The sequence below is a fragment of the Aplidium turbinatum genome, chromosome 7 (genome assembly GCF_918807975.1).
Source record: "Aplidium turbinatum chromosome 7, kaAplTurb1.1, whole genome shotgun sequence".
Taxonomy (NCBI): Eukaryota; Metazoa; Chordata; class Ascidiacea; order Aplousobranchia; family Polyclinidae; genus Aplidium; species Aplidium turbinatum.
This window is the reverse complement of record NC_137478.1, coordinates 8,069,377-8,086,154: the sequence shown is the minus strand read 5'-3', so window position 1 is coordinate 8,086,154 and position 16,778 is coordinate 8,069,377. Positions and strand designations below refer to the sequence as shown.

The following is a 16,778-nucleotide window of genomic DNA, read 5'->3' as shown; positions in this document are numbered from 1 at the left end:
CTCTTATACGATCCCAAGGGCGCACCGAGCTTCCACTTCGGTCGTTGGAACACTGGCACGAACCCAGACCTGGCTTTCGCAAGTGATGACCCCGATGATCGCCAGCCGGACAGACGTGTGCTAGAGAAGTTCCCAAGGTCTCAACACCGAACCTCGCTAATCACGGCCCCCTTGCTCGCCACACCTATTCCGAGCAAGCCTGTCAAGCGATGGAACTTCAGAAAGGCCGATTGGGAATACTACAGCTTCCTCACAAACGAAGCTACGCAGTACCTCCCATCCCCACACACCATCAAAGTGGATGAAGCCTACCAGGACTTCTGTGATGCAATCATATCTGCGGCAAAAGACTCCATCCCGCGAGGTCGACGGAAAAACTACATACCTTGCTGGGATGTGGAGTGCGACAGGCTCTACCGCGACTTCCTCCGTTCCCCCCAGGGCACCGCCACCACCAACTCAGCAACAGCCCTGCTGACAAGAATGGATTCAAAGAGGAAGAAGCGCTGGACAGAAGCCATAGACTCAATTGACTTCACGCACTCCAGCCGCACAGCATGGAGTACACTCAACAACCTCACTGGCAGATCACGTGCCTCTCGTCGCCAATGCCCCATCTCAGCAAATTCCATCGCCTCACAACTTGTGAAAAATGGAGTGCACAAAACGAGAGACCGTGAATCAGACAAGTCCGTCCTCAAGGAAATGACGGACCTCTGGAAGGTCCCAACACCTGTCGAGGGCAAAATCTCTGGTGAGTTTACCCCAGAAGAATTTGCCTCCGCCCTCCAGCACCTAAAGCCAGGCAAATCCCCGGGCCTTGACCACCTATGCCCGGAACTAATACTCCAAGCTGCCCCCTCTATGAGGTCCTGGTTAAAAGACTTCCTTTCCTGCTGTTTGCGTCACCTGCGCATCCCAAGAATCTGGAGAAGAGCCCTAGTGGTTGCAGTCCCAAAGCCGAAGAAGCCCCCAGGGGATCCGAAGAGCTACCGCCCCATCTCTCTGCTCTGTATCCCCTTCAAGATACTCGAGAGACTTATCTACGTCCGTGTCGAACCGATAATAGACCCTCAGCTCCCTCGGGAACAAGCCGGCTTTCGCCACGGAAGATCAACCGTAGACCAGGTCACTCTGATGACCCAAGACATCGAGGACAGCTTCTCGGCAAAAAAGAAGGCTGGCGCCGTGTTTGTCGATCTCACGGCTGCCTACGACACTGTATGGCACAGCGGCCTTACCTGCAAACTACTCCGTCTCCTTCCTGACAGGCACATGGTCCATATGATTATGGAACTTGTGCAAAACCGCAGTTTTACCCTTTCCACCGGTAGCGGCCGACGAAGTAGACTTCGTCGACTCAGGAACGGCGTCCCACAGGGCTCTGTCCTGGCTCCCCTCCTGTTTAACACTTACATCTACGACCTGCCTGACACCATCTCCAGGAAGTATGCTTATGCAGACGATCTGGCTCTCCTGCATCCAGCCGGAGATTGGCAGTCAATGGAGAGGAACCTAAGCCAGGACATGTCAACTATATCAACATATCTCCAGAAATGGAAGCTACAGCTCAGCAAGGCAAAGACAGTGTCGGCAGCCTTCCATTTAAACGACAAGGAAGCAAAACGTGAAATCAACATTACCACCGATGACGAACACCTCCCCTACTGCGCCGAACCTACCTACCTCGGCGTAACCCTGGACAGGTCACTCACGTACCGACGACACCTGGAGTCACTGCGCAAAAAACTATCTGCGCGCGTTGCACTTTTGAGGCGGCTGGCGGGTTCCGGCTGGGGAGCTGATGCAAAAACCCTTCGCACAGCTACCTTGGCCCTCGTCCATTCTACCGCTGAGTACTGCGCACCAGTGTGGTGCCGTAGCTCTCACACCCGCCACATTGACACCGCCATCAATGACGCACTACGCACTGTGACTGGATGCCTGCGTCCCACTCCAACGGACTGCCTTCCCATCCTTGCAGGCATCCAACCTGCTGAGCTTCGCCGTAAAGGAGCCATAATTTCCCTTGCTCGTCGCGCACTGGACCCCGACCACCTCCTCCACAGTACACTCCAGCGCCTACCTGGAGGACAGCAGCGACTGAAATCAAGACGCCCATTTGTGCCCGCCGCACGACAGCTTCTGAACAACGTTGAAGATCTTGGAATAAGTGCGGCACACTGGACGAACTACACATGGAACATGGAGTGGCAAAACAACACCTCCCGACTCCGTGATTTCCTACCCGACGTCGATCCCCACCCTCTGGGAATGTCCCTCGCAAGACTTGCGTGGGTCCGGCTTAACCGCCTACGAACCGGCGTCGGTCGCTTTCGTTCAGACATGTGCAGATGGGGTCTGGCTCCCTCACCGGGATGCGAGTGTGGCGCCACAGACCAAACAGTAGATCATGTCGTTCATGACTGCCCAATCCATCAACCACCACATGGAACGCTTGGACTGAAGGCCCTGGATGACGAGACTGTCGAGTGGCTGATGACATCATGTCCAAACATATAGTCCGGAAGAACAGCTCATACGACGAAGAAGATGGACATATTATTGGCGAAAATGGTATTAAACCAGACCCAAACAAAATCAATGCTATTACAAACATGAAGCCACCGAATTCAAAGAAAGAACTCCAAACTTTTTTGGGATTAATTAATTTTTTGAGAAAATTTGCGCCACAGTTATCAGAGATTACAGCGCCATTGCGAAATCTCCTGAAGCAAGACACGTGGACGTGGAATTCAGAAAACAACGAGCAGTATCAACACGTGAAAGACTACATCACAAGGCAACCAGGTACAGTCTTACAATACTTTGAACCGAAAAAACCTGTGTGTATTCAAGTTGATGCCTCTAAAGATGGATTTGGTGCAGTGCTATTGCAACACAAAGGACCAATCGCTTATGCATCCCGCGCGCTCACACCTACTGAACAAAACTACTCTCAAATCGAAAAAGAAATGTTAGCCATCGTTTATGGTTGTGTTAACTTCCACCAGTATGTTTATGGCCGACATTTTACCATTCATTCTGATCACAAGCCTCTACAGTCCATTTTCAAAAAACCACTTTCAAGGGCGCCACCAAGGCTATAACGCATGATGATCAAAATTCAGCCGCATGACCTCAACGTTGAATTTCGACCTGGAAAGTCTATATCGGTTGCAGACACGTTGTCTAGAAAGCACCCTGAAGATGTTGGTGAGCCCCAATTTGATACAGACAGCCAAGTTTTAATGATAGCAGAATCGTTTCCTGTTCAGACTGACTGTTTAGAAAACATTAGAAATGCAACAAAAGATGACAGAACATCACAAATCTTAACAAAGTATCTATTGAACAATTGGCCCAAACATAAAAAGAGCCTCGATATCCATGCTTGTCCTTATTGGAAACTCAGATCCGAGTTATCTTTGCATAATGGTTTAATTTTGAGAGGTGAACGTATCGTTGTGCCATTTGCACTTCGTAAAGAAATGCTTGAAATGTTGCATGCTTGTCATTTAGGAATTGTGAAATGTACCCAAAAAGCCCGAGATCTGTTTTATTGGCCTCGTATGTCCTCTGATATTAATGATTTGATCTCTGTTTGTGACATTTGTAAACAATTGCAGTACAACAATCCCAAAGAGCCTTTAATTCCTCACGAACCACCCAGTAAGGCAGTAACCCATGGGAAATTGTTGGAGCAGATTTGTTTCACTGGAACAATGCTAACTATTTAATTGTCGTCGACTATTAGCCTACAGTAGATTTTTTGAAACCGCTTTGTTAAATAGGACCACTAGTCAGAACGTAATTCATCACATGAAATCCTTCTTTTGCAGACATGGTATTCCAAAAACCCTCCGATCAGATAATGGCCCTCCATTTCACTCAAAAGAGTTTGCAAATTTTTGTGATAGTTGGAAAATTAACCATAAAACTTCCAGCCCATTATACCCACAGTCAAATGGGCTTGTAGAAAAGTTTGTTCAAACTGCTAAACGTTTATTAGATAAAGCACCAACCGTGACCCTTATCTCAGTATTTTAGAATACAGGAACACACCCATTGGACCTGAAGGATCACCTGCTCAGTTGTTGATGGGGAGAAGATTGCGAGAACTAATACCAATGACAGAAGACCAATTACAGCCCGTCTCAGTTGACCCCGCTTTTGTGAAGAAACAATTTGTAAAACGTCGTACTCGCAACAAAAGGTATTATGATCGCTCAAGTAGACCCATGAGACCTCTTGTTAATGGCCAAAATGTTCGCCACAGAGTTGGAAAAAAATGGGAGCCAGCTGTCGTAACCGGTCGTCACAATTCACCGCGATTCTATAATGTGCGTGATTCTTATGGCAACACCTACAGGGGAACCGGAGATATTTAATTAATGTGGAGCCGACATTCAAATTTAATCCTTTGGTTCCTGATGCACATGTATTTGATCAATCTAACGACGAGCCCAATGCGCCACGCTAAAATAATATGCCAGCACCGTATATGACCCGTTCTGGCCGGGTAGTAAAGCCTCCTGAGAGATAGCCTATGGCGTCTGTGCAACCTAAGTAGTAGTGCACATAGTGTGATAGTATCGTGGTACGTTTAGATTTCGTGTTGTGCAACGTGCTATAAGTTGTTCTTACTGTTCATCCAAGTTTTTTGAAAGTAAATTGTGTAGTAGATGTGATTTCGTTATTTCATATGTATCTGGCAGTGTACCACTCTTCATAAGTTCATTTTAATCTGTTTGTGTATTGTGAAATAGTTTTCTTTCTTCAGACAAAGGGGGATGTAATATTGGAAACGTGCCTTTAAACTTTTAATTTATTTGAGAACTTGCCCTTTAAGTTTGTAGGCTACCTTGTGTTTCACATTTTGCCTTACGCGTTTTCCATGACCTCTTGATTGGCCGCTGTTAAGTACGCTTTCCTGACAGTGATGCGGCAGATTCTCCAACTCGAGTTCAACTAGTTGTCAAAGTCAATCGTTAGTGCCGCAGCTATGTGGGCGTGTACATTGCCAATTTATGTTTGAGATTCAAATAAAGTTATCTGTTCGTCTTTGGGAGTTCGTCCGAAATAGTCAGACGTAGAGGCTAGCGCGAAACATTACAGTGAACCGCATGCTTTGCTCACTCCTCTCGGTTGGTTGGCTTGTGGTGGTACAGTAAGTCACCCTTAGATGAAAGCGTTGCTAACGTGTGCAGAGTGCAGACGTCTTCAGAGTCGGATATCATCTCTGGCTTTCAGCGTAAAATTGAGTCTCGTGATATGGAAATAGCAGACCTGAATAAAGTCATTCAGGACTTGACCTTGCAAAATGAAACCTGTGAATTGTCTCGCAATGACATTTTGGCTAGAGAACTTGTTGAACCGAATATTGAGTTGAAAGCTGGTCGATTTGAGATAGCCTACCTGTACCGTTGAAGGAAGATATTGATTTACCTAACAATTTTGTGTTGGCGTCAGATAGAGCTGCTGCTTTAAGAAAGAAAGCTTTAAAACAACCTGAACTTCGTGATTTCCTTACTGACACCATGAAAGATCTTAAATCTAATGGCTATATTGAGCGTGCTGGTGAAGCAGGAAATGTCAAGGGATTTGAATGGTATTTACCATACTTTGTTACGTCACAATTAAAAACGCGCATTGTTTACGATGGCAAGTCTGAATTCCGAGGAACTTGTGTAAATGATGTAATGTCTTCTTGTCCTGACTTGTCTGACTTGTTAAACCCTCTGGCAGATGTCTTGGCTAGATTTCGGCTTGAAAGATTTGGTTTCATGGCTGATGTGACCAAATACTTTTTTCACATTTTGGACGCTTCAATACGTAAGCCTAATTTTATTGAACTGCTTACGTACACAGGCAGTGCCGTTCGGATCGTGAACGAACGCCCTTTGGTACCTTTGAGTGACGACCCTAGGGATTTTACTGTCATCACCCCTGCCTCACTTTTGACCCCATACTTAGACCCATACTGTGCTGTTGGGCAACCACATGATCGTGACCAACTAAGAAGGGATTATCGGTTCAATTTGTCACTTTCTCATCAGTTTTGGAGTAAATGGATCGATTTTTACTTGCCAGGTCTTCAGTGCCGGAAAAAATGGCTAAAAATGGCCGAGAATTTGGAGCCTGGTCAACTTGTAGTGGTAGGTTCTCTCCAAGACATTGGTAAACGTGGGAAGTATCAACTTGGGAGGGTGCATGAGGTAGTTCCACAAATTAGGAAAGGGAAGCCTGTGGTTCGTAGAGCCAAAGTTGCCGTCTGCAACTATGATGAGAGTACGGGGAAAGTGAAAGTAGACTACGTGTTGAGAGATATTTCGTGCCTCGCCCCCGTAAAGAACACCTAGTGTTATGGTTTGAGCCTGGTTCTGTCTGCGGTGGTCGACCTTTGTCTGAGCCCAGAACAGTCGGTTATTATCGCAACCATTGTATAGAGCGTCATTTAGCGTGTACCTATGGTACCAATTTCATGTATCGTCGTATTAGTCTTATTGCTGTTCATTCGTTGCATGCCCTTTGTATTTGCGTATTAACTTAATCGTGAGTGATTCAAACAATTTGTGTATCATGTGTTTTTATTCATTGGCTCACAATTGTCGTCAATTCTTTTTTAGTTATGCCATGTCAGACTGTCATAACTAGGGGACGCTATGTTCCAGACAATTTTTCACCAAATCAAACGTCATATAAATACCGTTCAGCTCTACTGAATATTACGTCATGGAAGTTGCTAGAAAATGTGCCAAAATTGCACATCGTTCATAAGACTTGTGTCAAACCTGTTTAGGCCTGTTTCAGTTTGAAACCTGTTTAAACAGGAAACATAGGATTACCAGCTTTGAACACCTGTTTTGAATTGCGTGACAATGTCTTTTTATTGCGTCACACTAACTGCTGACGTGCCTTTGAGTTATCACAAATTTTTCTGATTCATTCGTGAAATGGTTGCTTGAAAGTTGGCCGCACATTTAACTGTTGGCTTAGTGCTTGCTAGCTGGACAAAAGTTCCGTCTTTTATCCAATTAATCTGTTCTGTAGTGACAGTTTTTAAAGGTGTACGGCGTTGCACCCCCTCGTTTTCGGTAGCCGCGGGCTAATTTTACAGAAATACAATTTGAATAGACGTTTCAAAGGCGTGTTTCTTGTTCGGTCATTGCATGCAGACGAACGGATTTGGGAATCTTATGTTACAATTTTCCCATGAAGAGATTATGGTTTACCGCTGTGACCACCTACATAGCTGTCCCATTGCGACTATTGACGTATCCTGCCGCCAAAACAACTGTTTATGCACGGTTTAAAAACTTTTTGTAGTCTTATCTTTTTAGATTCACTTGCTCGCTGGTTCCGACCCGGGACCACAAAATTTAAAAATAAGATGAACAAATGATTGAGGTGTGCAAGAGAGAGTAACGAGTACATTCTTCAATTGTGAGCGTATTTCATGATTTGACCAGAGTGGAAGTGATGGCTTCTGCAGTACAGCTACATTAACAAAATCCAAGCAATAGTTCACACTTACTCAAGTGCCCACGCTGCAAGAGAGTGAGCATCTCTTTCCCAATCGTTGTACTCTTGATAAAGAGGGTTTAATTTTTTCCGCTTTTTTGAAGAAAAAAAGCGGATTTCCGGATAAGCTTCCACCATTTGCTCATGGTCTAGCTTTGCGCAATCGATGGCACCGACCTTTACAACTCCATGCAGCATCTTTGGAAAAAATACAAATGTCAAACGAAACCAGGCTTACTACAAGCACTCTCTTATTTAGATGGTGATGGAGGACTAGCAAAAAAAGATGAACAAGAATAATCAGACCTTTGCCATTTCCTTCCAATCAAAAAGCAGCTCTTGGCATGGTCCGCACCAGTTGGTGTAAAAATCCACCATCCACGTCACACCAGGATCTCGACGCTGGACCAAGGATTCGAAGGTCTCTGGTGTAAGGTGCACATAAGGGAGGATGTTAGGTCCTGACAAGAATAAACGTACGGTACCATTTTACAAACTATCTTTGGTGCAGTAAAAAAGTTATGTTGTTCGAAACGACCTGTTTTCAGTGGAAACAAAACGATTGTTCATGAGGGATTGGATTCGAAGGCAAACGATCAAATCATCAGAATCATGATGAAATGGTTACACGTTTCGTTTCGAAACCAAAAGGAAGCTAAATTGGCTTTCCTTTGAAATTAAACGTGACGACACCAAAACTTTGTGAACAAAATATTTTAGAATAGCCCAAATAAAGACTGATAAACAACTCATTTAAAAACTATTGAAGCTTTTGCCAAGCAATTTCAGCCTCATCACTACTGACTTAATTTCAGCCTCATCACTACGGCATCACATCCGAACAATATGTTTTTCCGGACGAGACACCATTATGCTGAATGCTGCGAGTTAATGCAAAACTGAGAAGAATATTCTGCTGAGTATTTTACACTTTGCTTGTGACAATATCCGCTGGATCGTCAAAAAATAAACTTGTTAGCTACAAGTACAACAGCAATCAAAGAGTTACCTCAACGAATTGATTGATTTCGTCAGAGCTATGATGACCGGTGTACTCCGTTGTCACAGGACGATTGAACAACAGAGTAGTGAGATAGGATTCGATGCCGAACTCGTGAAAGAAAACAAAATAACCCAATCGTAAAAACAAAGGGCCTTAACTTGTCGGCAGCAGTGGCCGAGTGGTTAGCGCGTTAGGCTCGCAGTCGAGAGCCTGCATGTTTGACTCCAGCCACCCGCACTTGCTGTTGTTTCTCTGGGCAAGAAACTTTACGATAATTGCCTCTACCCCGTGATCAATTTCGGGTAATGGGTGGTACCAAATTTAAGTCATAAATAGAGTAGACAACCGGAAACAGACATTGCCGTTGGCTGCAGCGTGGGTCAGGTGTAGGCCTACGTCGGAAGGCGTACACCGATGCATAGCGCTCAAGTCCGCTTTCCCACAATGCAGGATAAAGATAATAAAACAAACAAACAAAAACAAAAGATAATAAACTCATGTTGAAGAAAAATCACGAAAAAATTTATAAAAATATTATAAAAAAATGTAAAGAACAAATTGAAGTCGATGAATATTCGATGAAGCAGCCTAGTTTGCACTTTCTAATTTTAACAAAATAATATGTAGTGATGGTTATAAAATCGAGGTTTTACACAGAAGAATTTATTAAATTTGTGACAACTGGATTTAGTATTTTTAAGTTTGCATGAAATACTAATATGCTTTGGCTATTTTTTCGCCTCCTTCCGAAAAGTTTTGCTTGTTTAATGTTTATAGGCTGGTTTGAAACCTGTTTTGGCTAGAAATTTTGTTACGGTCTTGCAATTTTGTCTATATAAAGGAAAATTTTTCACACCCATATGAGATTTCACTGCGGAGTTCGGAAACTGTTGTGTCATTTTCATTTTGCTTCTCATCTAATGTAAACGTAGTCAGAGTCCGCATCAGTTGATAAAGAGGTTTTATTATATGATGAATACACAATGTGAAATGTTGCCTAGAAAATGTCATATATGCTCAAATTCTTACAATAGCAGTCAGTGATGCAATGTAGTTATCAATCAATCATTTTATTTTTCGTCATTAACACGTCTGGGACAGAAAAGATACTACCGATACTAACTACAAAAGTCGATATAGACCTACCAGCACGTTAATGAGTTAGCTATCTCCTAATGCGAGGCTATTTATGTTGTTCACAAGCAAATGTATATGATGTAAACAATTCAGACTTCACAGGGTATCCTTAAAAGTAAGCTTTGAAAGATTTTAATTCTTTGCAACGACATCTGTTTGCCAAGAAACTGCAAAATCTCATTTGTGTTTTCCTGAAATTACATCTGAGGTGAGTGATGCTGTAGCTGATTTTCCGAAAAAGATAAAAACTTTTGAATGTGTAGGCTTTCGCATGGAAAGGATTAGGTTATGGCAAATAGAAAAGGCAGTGGCTATTTGACCGGCGCCGGTCTTTGAATCTGAAACACTATTTGACCGGTCATGACGTCACTATACAGTCACTTTTTTTTCGTTTTCTCTTTCAAAGCAAAAGAGGAGAAGAGCGTATATAAGTTCTAAATCCAACCATTTTATTCAACTCGTTACGTAGCGCGTGCGGTACGTCGCTGGCTCCCACGCTAGAGGGACTGAGTTCGATGCTACCTGGAAGCGTTCCTTTTTTTTATATTTTTTTTTTAACTAAATTTTGACCCGAAGTGCATTTTTGTAGTCAATTTTAAATTTGAGTTGTCTACAGCCCTATTTTTTATGTCTTTTCAAATGTGAGTAATAAAGTTAGGATTTTTTTTAATTTGCTGGAATTTGAGAATTTCTCTGGGTAATTTTCCGTTTGTGGCCGTGCTAACTATAGCCTACTACATAATTTTTCATTCAGGCACGTTTTAAACCTTTCAAGGTTTTGCCACCTTTTCCCGTTCATTAACGTGCTGGTAGGTCTATATCGATTTTTGTAGTTAGTATCTTTTTCGTCCCGAACGCGTTAATGACGAAAAATAAAATGATTGATGTGACCGTGTTTGCCGAACGAAGCATTACATTTTTGCTCTCAACAAGTTAGTTATATACAATGCTTCTTTTAAAAAAATGGTAATGGTATGTAAATGTAATGCAACTCAAACTAAAAATTGACTACAAAAATGCACTTCGGGTCAAAATTTAGTTTAAAAAAAATAAACAACGCTTCCGGGTAGTATCGAACTCAGTCCCTCTAGAATAGGAGCCTGCGACGTATCGCACACGCCACGTAACGAGTTGTATACAATGGTCGGATTTAGAACTTATATACGTGCTTCTCGTCTTTTGCTTTGAAAGAGAAAAAGAAAAAAAGGGACTGTATAATGACGTAGTGACGGTCAAATAGTGTTTCAGATTCAAAGACCGGCGCCGGTCAAATAGCCACTGTCAATAGAAAACATCGACAATGTTTAGATCACTACGCATTAATTTATTGCATTACTTACATTTTGCTAATGTATATGCGTTTTTGTCATAAGTTTGTTAGTCTATCATGATATAATTTTAAGATGCCTTATTCCAGCATTGTGAAATTTTGCTCCAAACCCTTACCAGTACATTTTTCGTATACAAGCTAACGCCACTAGTGTGATTGGACATATGCAGCTGTCCTGTAGACTTGGTTAATCAGTTTAAAACTATATACAATATATACATCTTATTGTAAATCAGATTTACATTGTGTTGATAAATATACATTTCGAAACTTTACAGATGGTTTTGAGATTAAATGATTTATAGATGAAAATTAAAACAAGTAGGAGTGAATTTGCTTGATTAAGTACCATAGTGACCAGTGTCCAGTACATAAAAACAATCATATTCAGTATATTTATTTTTCTCTTTAATACAGGGTTACTTTTTTTAAGCAGGCCAGACTTGATAATGCAATCGAAAATTGTGAAAAAATATCTTAAATCTAGTCATTCTAAGAGTAGGACACTTTCAACCTAAATCAATAGGCTAGTAGCCTGAAAATTTGTGCAATGATGCTGTAATTTAATGTGTGAAATTTTTATTTAAAATATTTTGGGAAGAAAATTGCCCATCCTTTCTCCTGATTACTCCCTGAAACTGACATCGTGATTTCTTTACCCAGTAAAGACTAGTTCAAAATTAATGAGCAACCAGTGTGAAATATTTTGAAAAGAAATTGAACTTTTTAGCAAGAATCAAAACATGAGACCTGATGTTTGTCCATGTGAGCAAGAGTTTGCCAGTTTTTGCAGACCGTTTGTCATGCTTTCTGATTGTTAGGAAATAATCAGTGCATTTTTATATGTTGCAGAGAAATCATACAAAATGGGATTCAAGCAATTTAAAAGCACGCACATGGAAGACATCATGCACAAGCTGAACGAGTAATTACATATTCTATAGATTTTTCCATTTCATATGTTCACATTATTACCTGGTCATCATAATTGCAACTTTGCAAAGCAGAAAAGGAAATGAAATTACTTTAGGTTTTAAATGGAATGTATTTATATTTTTACCATTGGTACGATTTCAAATTCAAACATTCATAAATGTAATGCTGAATTTGTTTTTATGGTTCTTGGACTTAATGTATAATGTAGGCTACAGTGCTACACCATGGTGTAGCCCTGGTTTTTTTTTTTTCCCTGAGACTTTTCGGTCATTTGTCCGAAATAACTTGAAAAAATTCGGTGAATTTTATTTATTTCGGTCATTTTTAGTCATTTTTGATCATGTATAGTCAATTGACTATATATTTTTTCGGACATTTTGACCAAATTGACTATATTTTTTTCGGACATTTTGCTAAAAAATCGGTCAATGACCGAAAAAAAAAACAGGTGTAGCCTACGCATAAAACTGACTCTTAACCCATATCCTCCTGAATCAAAATTTTTGTGCAATTTTTTGTATGTATATTATTTTTAAGGTATCTTAACCAAATTGAACAATATTTTTAAAAAATAAAATTTGGTGGGGACAATTATCAACAATTTTTGGCCTGTCAGTTTAAACTGACGTTAGGAGCAGGAGGGGGCATATAAAATAAATACGAAAACGTTTTCTCGGTCAGTGTTTAGTCTAATACGTATTCAACCAAAGCAATAATGGAAAAGGACAAAAAAGTCAAGAAATCACTACATGTTAACGAATCAAATAAATGTCACAGTATCAAAAGATAGGAATGTTCTTGGTTGATTCAACGTCTGGCGATATTGATTTATCGTAAAAATGTACTTTATATTGGCTTGAAACCATTTCGTCTCACATGTTCACCCGGCTTGAGTTCAGCTGAAAGAGCCCAATTCTGACATCATCTATTTCATGTGGTACTCCTTAAAACACTGAGGATGTAGGCCAACATTGCAGGTTTCACAAAAATAAAGGTATGTTCCAGAACATCCTGGTTTGGCGCAGCTGTGTTGCTTCCCTTTTATGATCTAGTGTTGGGCAGTGCTGTATTTTATATGGAGTTGCGGAGATTCCTTGGGTCCCGGAAACAGTATATCTGGAACATCTTTTCGATAAAGCTGGTGGTAACTTTCAACAACTGCTCTTCTGAAGCCCAGAGCATCTAAACGAATTTCACCAGCATCGGTCTTGCGATGGCGATATATTTGAAAAGCATTGTTGACTGCCATATCAATACAAAAACGAAATAATGGCCACCACCATTTTTTGCTTCTCAAGTTGATCATACACTTTGAAACATTTTCATCCAAACGGTCAACACCGCCCATGTGTTGGTTGTAAACGTGTATTACATTTGGCAGCTGAATATCAATCTTTTTTCTCTCTTGCTTACTATATCGCTTCGCTTTTTGCAGTGGGTCTTTTCCTGCAAAGGTTGACAGAACATTTACTACTTTTCTTTACTACTACTTTCCATCGGATAGCAGCAATGTTATGTGATGTCTCTACAGCAACATCCGAGGCACCTCTGTGTAACTTGTCAACTTCATTAACTCGCTTGAGGGGAGGATTTTCCATGCGGTTAACTCTGGCTGTTCCTGTAGCTGCAATAGACTTTTCACGAAGGTATCGCAGAAGTCCCGGACTTGTGAAAAAGTTGTCCATAACCACATGATAGTTGGTACTGGACTTGCTTTGTGGAGGTAGATGTTGCATCAAATGAGCTACTACTGCAGCACCCATCCCAAGCCCAATATCCTCGTACTCTTCCAGCTGGGAATCTTTTCATGCATAAGGGCGGAATTGTACGCAGTAGCCTAACGGCTTCGCTAGCACCCACAGCTTATAGCCAAACTTTATAGGCTTCCCATGAATGTATTGTTTTGCGACGTGTTTCCCAAAGTATGGTATCATGCTTTCATCCACACCCACATGTTGTTCAGGTTTGTAGTTTGCAAGGCATTGTTTGTTCACTGCAGCAAAGAATGGCCGGAGTTTGGAAAATTTGTCACTTTTATCTAATTGCTGGTTGTCAGAAAGATTGTTGGGAATGCCCCCATTCCCAACGATATCCAATTCAGCATTAGCCAACTACTGTCTACCACATAGATTGTCTGGAATACAATCCATTTCACCACCATCATCTTCATCTGTATCCATGCCATCATCTTCAGGAGGAAATACAACTAAATTTGCTTTAGACACGACTTCTGATATTGATTCTTCATCAGTTTCTAACCTTTCAAGAGCTTCCAATGCTTCAAAAACTCAATTTGTTGCTATCATGCAAATGTTTTGCCATTGCTATGCTGTATGAAATCAAAAGATGTATGATATATCACTACTTTTAACTTCAAATTAAACAGTTATACCATATTATGTTCACCAATTGACCTAGATTAAGTTTTCATTTGCTAATATATCAACGTTTTGCTTGAGAATCAAAAGGTTTGCAAAATAACCCCTAAACTCAACTATTCTGCACATAATTTGTAAAATCATTTACAATTTACATGCTCCCTTCTGCCCCTAGCGTCAGTTTAAACTGACGGAAGCGGAAATGGTACAAAATATAAACAAACAATTAATTTCTTCTAAGTATGCAAAATATGGATACAGCAATGTTAGTTCTAACTAATTTCGTGGTTTATGTCATCATAAAGCGATCCAGCAAAAATTGACAGCGCTATAATAATGAACAACAAAAAATATCCATTTTAGAAATTTGATCCGTAAATATCCAGTCGAAGGAGAAACGGAATTTCACTAAATGTACTATAGTGTTAGGTACAGACCTTACGAACCTCATAACATACTAACTGGGTTTCGACAAAACGGTTTGTAATCTAGAAACCATCTAAACGTGCTGTCAGTTTAAACTGACGGTAGGAGGATATGGGTTAAAGTATATATGCTCTAGTTTCAGGCCTTTTATTGGTAACACTTTTCCTTGCTGCTGGAATTTGCTGATTTTCCAAATAGGTTGTTTATTTTGAGCATAATCCCATTTACAGTAGGCCCATGCCCTACGTCTACACCAGTGGTTCCCGAACTGCGTCACAACCCAAGCATGGGTTGCAAGGGGTCAAAAAATTGGTTGTGCAGGAGAAACCAAAATGACATAGAAAAAAAGTTGAAAAAAAATGATAAAGTGCTAAAATTGTTTATCCAGGTTTACGTGTCTTTGGTCACGAGATATTCACCAAACTCAGATTGGGGTGGCACTTAAAAAGTTTAGAAACCACTGCTCTAGACACCTGAGCAAGGATGGTAAACCACTGACCCGCGGGTGACCACGCAGTTTCAGTGACCAACTTGTCTCTTTAATAGTAACAAAGCGTAAACAACTATTTCTGCAAAAAATGTATGTTTTACTAAATATTTTAATAAGGCCTTTCTGTATTTTATTCTAGTATTGTAACTAATGGCCATATAGGAGTTTGACGCAACTAAGTAGCTGTAGTAGTGGCATTATCATGGGCAAGAAACTTGGTGCTTATAATGTATAGTATATACGGCAATCAAGCTACTGTGCTGTTGATCATTAGCAAGTTATTTTGCTTGTTTTCATATCTTATTTACAAATTGGAACTTTCTGCCTAATTCATTTGAAACCTCGGAAGGACTCATGGTACGGTAGCTTTTTTAGTATTGTTTAAGTCTTCATATTCGTGTGAGTTTTTATTTACACTAGCTGCAGACATATATATATGTGTATTACAACTACATGCACAACTATTCAGGCTCATATTAAACCTTTCAAGGTTTTATTACATTTTGCCATTCATTGATTTACTGGTATCTCGATTATTGCAGCTGGTACTATCTTTTTCGTCCCAGACACATTTATAACGAAATATATGATGAATTTTATACAATTAAGTGCCCGGATTCGTCAGCTCATATTTGAGAGCTGCATATGTGAAGCTAAAACTGCACATTATCAGCCAAGTATTATATAGTAAGACTTGCAGAGAAGGTGCAGTCAGCAAGTTATGCACATTAACTTGCATTTTAATGTATGATTCATTTTTGTTGAAGATGAAGGTCTTTTTTGTCACTCTTGCGAAAAAATGGATTTGTCATTAATGAGTCCTTTGTAGTATACTTTAGTCTTCGTAATAAAAAAAAGTGTTACTCTTTTTTGGTTTGGGCAAAACAATACTGGTATTTAAGGCAGTTGGACACAAATAGCAAGAGACAAATGTTGCATTGAAATAAAATTTCAAAAGTTTTCTCAGCTCAGTTTACCAATCTCAAAATTATTTTTGTTTCCACTAATTTTTAATGCAGCTTTTCAAATTGTAATAAAGCTGTGTTGATGGATATTCCTTGGAGTGAAACTACTGACATTTAAAAATAATATTTTAATTGATATTTGAATTTGTTGAAATTAGAGAAAGGAAATCTGGAAATGGTTATTGTGACGTCACTTTGACTGTTGGAAATGATGAATTTTCCAGCCACAAATGCATTCTTGGAGCATTTTCTACTTTTTATCAAAAGCTTTTCTCTTCAGAGGTGAACCTTGTATTAGACTTTATTTGTTCGTAGTGTGGTGGAAAAGTGGTTACACATTAAGCTCTGATTACAGTATAAAATCTTGTGTCTCTGTGCAAGAATTAAACTCTTTTTCTATTACTTACAGTGCTGTCAAAAAGTGCTTTCATAGTTTGTGATCATATCTAACGCTTTCATCTAATTAGTCAAGCTAAAAGGTGATGTTGTGACACAGCTGTACAGACTGAAACATTTTGGGGAGTCAAAACAAAACAAGCCCAAATCTGTGCACTTTCTTTGAAACTTCCATAAAACAAAATTGACAAGA

At 40.4% G+C, this 16,778-nt stretch overlaps 1 protein-coding gene across 1 annotated transcript in view; it reads right to left on the bottom strand.

Moving 5' to 3' along the window:
* Positions 1 to 7,662, bottom strand: part of LOC145774117 (endoplasmic reticulum disulfide reductase DNAJC10-like) — a 69,997-nt gene extending 62,335 nt beyond the window's left edge. Inside the window, exon 1 of the mRNA XM_082585270.1 lies at positions 7,538 to 7,662. Within this exon, the coding sequence (XP_082441396.1) occupies positions 7,538 to 7,662 (125 nt within the window). The remainder of the gene's footprint in view (positions 1 to 7,537) is intronic.
* Positions 7,663 to 16,778: the final 9,116 nt, after the last annotated feature.